The sequence below is a fragment of the Carassius carassius genome, chromosome 21 (genome assembly GCF_963082965.1).
Source record: "Carassius carassius chromosome 21, fCarCar2.1, whole genome shotgun sequence".
In the NCBI taxonomy this organism is placed as follows: domain Eukaryota; kingdom Metazoa; phylum Chordata; class Actinopteri; order Cypriniformes; family Cyprinidae; genus Carassius; species Carassius carassius.
In genome coordinates, this window is record NC_081775.1 from 11,731,053 (window position 1) to 11,738,008 (window position 6,956).

General features: G+C 38.0%; 1 protein-coding gene across 3 annotated transcripts; it reads left to right on the plus strand.

Moving 5' to 3' along the window:
• Positions 1-355: 355 nt before the first annotated feature.
• Positions 356-2,766, plus strand: LOC132097125 (uncharacterized). Of its 3 annotated transcripts, XM_059502752.1 has the most exons (4): positions 356-702; positions 1,307-1,482; positions 1,513-1,537; positions 1,595-2,766. In XM_059502752.1, the coding sequence occupies exons 1-4, from the start codon at positions 459-461 to the stop codon at positions 2,710-2,712; spliced, it is 1,563 nt and encodes a 520-aa protein (XP_059358735.1). In that variant the 5' UTR covers positions 356-458; the 3' UTR covers positions 2,713-2,766. The 3 variants fall into 3 exon arrangements, with proteins under 3 accessions (XP_059358735.1, XP_059358734.1, XP_059358733.1); XM_059502751.1 differs by having other exon boundaries at positions 1,513-2,766; XM_059502750.1 differs by having other exon boundaries at positions 1,307-2,766.
• The last annotated feature ends 4,190 nt before the right edge of the window (positions 2,767-6,956 follow it).

Sequence of the window (6,956 nt, forward strand, 5' to 3'; positions counted from 1 at the left end):
AATAGCATTTAAATGATCATTTTGCCACAATTTTTAGCTTGAACATGTTATACATATCTAATAATTTCTGTAATACATTTTAATTTTAATTTTGCAACTTATAAAGCATTACAATTAGCATTCATTTTACATATTAAAACTGGTGTATGGAATGGCAAATGAAAATTATGTTATTTAATTTTCATTTTCATTTTGCACCAAACATTGCACAAATGTATTGGAAAATGTAAATGTAAATACAGAAATGCATTGTCATTTTACATATTGCATTGTCATTTTGAATATTACATCCCAAATTGAATAATGCTACTCATATGCTTCCATAGATATCACTGTATCTCGCGGGATCCTCACCCTCTCCGCCATGTTGGCAGGAGTCCGACGGCAGAACGTGTTTGTTTACGTGTGTTGTTAGCTCGGTAGTAGAGGAGGTTGTCGCACTTCCGCACTGTTTTACCATGCCTGGAAGTCACTGCTGCGTTAACAACTGCTCCAGTACTTCACACGATAGATATGGAAAACATAGGAACAACGGAATACAGTTTTTTAGGTTACCGAAATGGACACAGCATCAGGGAAAGCAAGTCTCTGACCTGACCAGGAGACGCCGGATTGCTTGGTTGGCTGCAATAAGAAGAAAGGACTTTACTTTCGATTTCACCCCCCAGTCGATGAGAGTGTGTTCTCTGCATTTTCACTCGGGTACGTTCTCTAAAGTCTTTATGTTGTTGTCTCTTAAAGCTACGAAGTGTAGGTTACCTAATGTTGTTGCAAACCCTGGAGTGCACCTGAAGTTGCCGCCTAACTAACTATCTAACAAACTGTTGCCTCTTCGTAAATGCTCAATGGCCAACCATGAATGTTAACTACAAAAAAAAAAAAAAAAAAAAAAATTGTGATTCTGCTCATGACGTTATGCTACCTTGGTAGAATATGGTCGCTGTAGTGCGTTTGTCTCTGTCCTTGTGTTCACTACACTAGTGGTTCCCAACCTTTTTTGTCTTGTGTACCCCCTGAGCCCTTTTGTCATACCATGAGTAGCGTTACACTCTCAGGCTTTATCTTTATTTTGCATGTGTTCTGCGATGGATTTGCCAGTGTAAAGCATTGATTACATAGATTTTTTTTAATAATAAATTTTTTTAATAATAAATTATTCTGTTTAATTTTTATTCTGTTGTAGGTAAACCATTATATGAGATGACAAAAAAATAGTTGAGATTCTGTTCATGACACTATGCTACCTTGTTGCCAGTTTAAAACAATGATTACATAGATTTTTCATAATCTAATTATTCTGTTGTAGGTAAACCATCATATCAGATGTTGGAGAACCACCCTGACTGGACACCATCCCTGCGGTTAGGCCACAATGACGTTAAAGAAACAGATGTAGCGAGATATCAGCGGCAAGTAAAGCGCAGGACCCAGCATCTGGAGCGGCCGCCACCGCCTGCCCAGGACCAGCAGTCACCACCGCCAGTCCAGGACCACAAGCAGTCGCTACCGCAGGCTCATTACCACCAGCAGTCGCTACCGCCAGCCCATTACCAGCGGTCACCACCGCCAGCCCAGGACCACCAGCAGTTGCCATCGCCAGCCCAGTACCAGCGGTCGCCATCGCCAGCCCAGTACCAGCAGCAGCCACCACTCCCAGCCCAGTACCAGCAGCAGCCACCACTCCCAGCCCAGGACCAGCAGCCACCACCGCCAGCTCGGGACATGGAATGTGGACTCTGCATATGTAGAAGAGATGTTATTAACAATCTTTTGGAAGAAAACAGAGCGCTGAAGCAGGAGCTTGATGAGTACCGGATAAATGAGAACCTTCTGAGTGGTAATGATAACACAGTGAAGTATTACACGGGGCTTCCAAACTTTGCATTGTTCCAGACACTTCTACTCAACCTCACTCCATATCTGTCTCAAGGTGGGATGAAGGCGCTCTCACCCTTCCAGCTTGTCCTATTGACTTTAATGCGCCTCAGACTAGACCTTCCAATACAGCACCTCAGCTATCTGTTTAGAGTACATAAGACAACAGTCGCCGATGCCTTTCACCATACCCTTGGAGTGATGTACGCACAGCTGTGTCCATTGGTGCACTGGCCAAGCAGGGAATGCTTATTGACCAGTATGCCACACCAGTTTGTGGAGTCATTTGGGAAAAATGTGGCTGCCATTGTGGACTGCTTCGAGGTGTTCATAGAGAAACCCTCAAATGTATTGGCCAGGGCACAGACTTTCTCTCAACACAAACAAGCATACACCATGAAATACCTAATTGTGATCATGCCCCAGGGAGTCATTTCCTTCATAACGAAAGGGTGGGGTGGGCGCACAAGTGACAAGCATATAACGGAGCAAAGTGGTTTCCTGAACAAACTGTTACCAGGTGACATTGTGCTGGCAAATAGGGGCTTTAATATAAGAGAAAGTGTGGGCATGATGTGTGCTGAAGTGAAAATACCTACAGTCTCAAATGGTCATGCAGAGCTGGAGGTGAAAGATGTGGAGGAGCCAAGGGCCATAGCACATCTCAGAATTCACGTTGAGAGGGTGATTGCTGTTGTGCACAACAAATTCAAATTTTTACACTCAACTGTACCTGTACACATGCTTGTCAAATGTGAGGGTGAAAACCTAACGTCTTTAGATAAGATTGTCACTGTTTGCTGTGCCTTAATGAACATGTGCAAAAGTGTTGTTTGAGGGCCTTGTTCATTACTTTTTAATTTCTTTGAAATAAATGCTTGAAACAACTTGTTACAGCTTAACAATATTTATTGAGAACTGAATAAATATATATATATATATATGAACATAAACATATATTTGTGGGGGGGGTGGGGGGGGGGGGTGTAATCTCTTGTAAGTGTTAACAGTCCAAAAGAACGTGTGTATTTAAAGTATAAATATTTCCAGCATGTAAACATGGACAACATAAGTAATAATAATAATAAAATAATAATACTGTTATTAGTGCAAAAGAACAAAAAACATACAAAAAAGAAAACACTATTCAGCACAAAGGGCAAAACCGTGGCGTGTCAGCGGAGGGTCTGTAGATAGCCAAGAAGATGGCCAAGTCCTGCACCCAGACACAGCAGAAAGCCTCGTAACTTTCCAAAGACTTGTGGCTTTTAAACTCCTGCATTCTGTAGTAACTTACACCAAAAACAAGATAATTCACAATGTCCATATATGTGCGTGGAGGTAAATGGTCCAGGTCTCTGTGCCATTCCGCTACATTCAATTCAAAGTTTATTTATATTTGTAATACTCTTTTTAGTATGCTAAATTCCCAATCTTTTTCACCACGATTGTCTCACTTATATAGTTACAAATGTATTTTACCAAAAAAAAAAAAAAAAACGTTTTGACCGTCTGACCTCTAAAAAAATAAAATACATAACACATTTTTACCATGGGAAAAGATTTATATTGCTTTCTCTAGCATAGATTTATTAAGTGTTTTAATACTGCTTTGTGGCAAATGTGTCCCTTGAGGCTCAGCGTATTAAGATGTACTACAGTATGTGTTTAGCTTCCTGTATTTGACCCTTCTTGTCATTTCTGTTTCCTCTCAGTTTGAGACTTTGAACATATAGTAAGCCCTTGCGACTGTAGTTTACCTCACAGTCTGAATATGTTGAGCTTTTTCTGTCATAACACAAGTCATTATTCTCTCTCTAAACACTCTTCCCATGGATCACATTTACTCTAAATGAAGAAAAACTACATTAATTCAGCTTCCCGTTGCAGCTGAAACTCTCAGCACTGTGGTCGATGAGTGTTATACCAAGGTCCACTAAAATACAGTGCATTTTATATCTGAACAATCAAGCTATGATTACCAGATATTTTCTGAAAAGTCACATTTCTTGTCAGGGTCAGAGTAAGGAACAGCTTCTTCATCGATATCTCTGCTTTTTATTTCAGGCAGTGATGTATGAAAATGAAGTATGACAGGTTTTTTTTCAGATTTACCTGACATCATGAGTGGGACTTCTGAATTCCACTGACTCTTCACATTTGACTCCAGCCATTTTACAATGGCTTCCTACAGTGCCCGTTCAGTCTGTCTGTATATGTGTGTGTGTGTAAGTCAGGAGGGCTACTTCTTTGCTGATTAGAGCTGTTCATACAGAACCCCTCACATCCTGTTAGCAAATGCACACACAACAGGACACACCAAATACTTGCCATCGATTACTGAAAGTCTCACTCACTCTTTTTTGAGCATAGATTTTAATCAGTATTACAGAATCTATTTTGAAATGGTGTCTTGAGTTAGACTAGGTTTTAAAAGTTTTTATAGATTCATATATTAAACAGCACTAACAGCTACATAAATGGAGCCGTGTTTTTTTTTTCAAGTTTGCAATGACAGAATTTATTATTTAATATTAACTTATTTCATTTAGTTCAATAATAACAAATTATAGGAACAGTTTAAAATAATAGATACATTTACACTCAATTTAAACAAAAAGAATATCTATACATTTTTCCAAGACATTGTTAGATGCCAGTGTTTCTTATATCTATGCAAAGATTTGATTAAAATTAAATTATCATCTTAATTTAAGCGATGAAGGATTTGAAAGTCTGACTGTAATCAGTCTTGAGTACTACCCTATGGATAACCCTGATTGCTTTAAATGTTTGAAAAATAATTAACAGTTAAAATATTAGAAAAGTAATCATATGTAATCAGTTACATTATACTTTAATAAAGTAATTGAAATAGTTACACTTCTTATTACATTTAAAATTTGGTAACATTTCCAAAGTCACCCAACACTGGTTACTTTGGAGAAAGGGAATCATTCAGTATGAGCCACTTCACTAGAAAGATTCCAGATTATAATTATCTATCTTTTCCAGTTTCTGTTGTTGTTTAGTACATGATTATTATGACTAACTAACTCACACTTTTTCTTGTTTTGTTTTGATGGGTTTCCATAGAGTAATCAAGCCTTATACAAGTTCTCAGTATTGTAATGCATAAAATATGATTTGAGTCGCTGCCAGACAATTGCAAATGCAATTGCCAAATCAGCGCTTATTTGCTGAGAATCCTGCGCAAGTGAAGGACTTTTGGAGGCTTCTTGCAGTGCTATTGTCATAATTAGTGTCAATCCACTTGTGGTCAGGCTTCAGATGTTGTTTTGTATGCCTTAACCGCATTCAGAGAGCACTGAATTAAGGACTGCTGTGGAAAATAACCTCATTAAGCTCCAATGAAATAAGCAAAATCCAGTTATGCCTGTAGGTCAGAGGCTCTGGTGGACAGGAATGGAAATCCCCTTTTTGAGTGAACAGCCAAGTATAGAAAAGTTGTCAATCATCTAGACATTTAGTTGTTGTACCTCTGGGACTAAGTGTTCAGTGGCTACAGAATCTGTTTATCTAATGTTTTTGAAGGAATAGATGACTCTTAAGTCCCAGTGTGGTAGTTTGGATTAGGGTGTGTGTTGGAAAGGTTAAAAAGACTCTCCTACACACAAAGGCAAGCCAAGAGGAACTTTAGGGGGTCTGGGACACTGGAGCTGCACAATACTAACCCGTCACGGCTCATTTGTCTTCTCAGTTTAATCATATTAATGACATCCTGCACCAAATATGACAACCTGCAGCTTTTATTAGGGTTACGAGTGAGGTCTTGATATCTTCATGCCCATATTAACAAAGAAGTGCAAATATCCTAGCGTGACTTGCACATAAAACAAATCCTTATCCCACGGTGCATTTGAGCAGATAGATGTGGTTTATTTGTGCATCATTGATGGAGTACTGGTGTTGGCTTAAAATTCTGCTGTGCAAGACTTTGGCTCATGATGAAGTGTCTTGTGGGTTAATTCACATGCGAATCCTCCACACATTAAAGCTGAACCTCCGCCCTGTTCCTCCAACAATATACTATACCTCTCCTGAGTGCATCCACACACCCTGTCATGTCAGTCAATCATCACCACACCCAGACCTCCCAAATGCAATAATGACCTCATTAAAACATTTGATCTGGGTTTCCTCTTTCCTGCTTAGACAGAATGAATGGGACCTCAGACCTGGAAGAGCAGAAATCTGCATGCGATTTGCGCATAAACACCCACTGATTTGCTTACAGGAATAAGTGTTATAAATGGATTTAAGCATTTGACTTTACAGTTACTAGGGGTTTCTAAATGGTGTGCACTTTTTCAGCTGTTTTTGTCCATATACTGAAAGTCAGTAGGGTTTAAAACAAGACTGGAACCCATAGATCTTCATTGTAGATAAAAGACTTTTCTCTAAACATTTTCTTTTGTGTTCCACAGAAGAAAGGAAGTCATATTGGACTGGAATTTGATGGTGAGTAAATAAGGATAGAATTAGAACTATCAGTTTATTTCTTGTTTTGATTAATAGTATAGTTTAAAAGAAGTGCGCTTAAATGTGCACATGTAGTGTACTTCAGAAAAGTGTATTCTTAAAGATCTGTAATTGCAAAGAATGGTCACTTAAGTGTACACTTTCACATGAATGTGTTTTAAAGTATTCTTAATGAATTAATAGTTTTGCTTTAAAGTACATATAAAATCAATAAGAAACAGAGAATAACACAATATAAGTAATTATGGAGTTACATATAAACAATTATTAAGTCCTACTTGAGTGGTCAAAAAAGCAGTAAAGCACATATAATATAATTTGAAACTATAATGTTTTTATTTTTTTTATTGCAATTAACATGCTGTTATGTTCTGAAAATACTACATTTAGTTCACACCTAAGCATATTATTTTAAGTGTATACAAGGGTAAAACTGCTAATAAAAACATTAAATATACTCTACACTATGACCTAGTTTTTCCCCACTATGTAAAACGTGTCTTCAATCATATATTGCAAAAAAAAAAAAAAAGCCAGGGGAGTTGTGTCAGGTGACAATGATTTATTGTTGCTTAACC

Coding starts and splice junctions, on each gene's coding strand:
- LOC132097125 (XM_059502750.1), top strand. CDS start 459: ATGCCTGGAAGTCACTGCTGCGTTAACAACTGCTCCAGTACTTCACAC. Junction 703..1,306: donor TTCTCTGCATTTTCACTCGG/GTACGTTCTCTA, acceptor ATTCTGTTGTAG/GTAAACCATCATATCAGATG.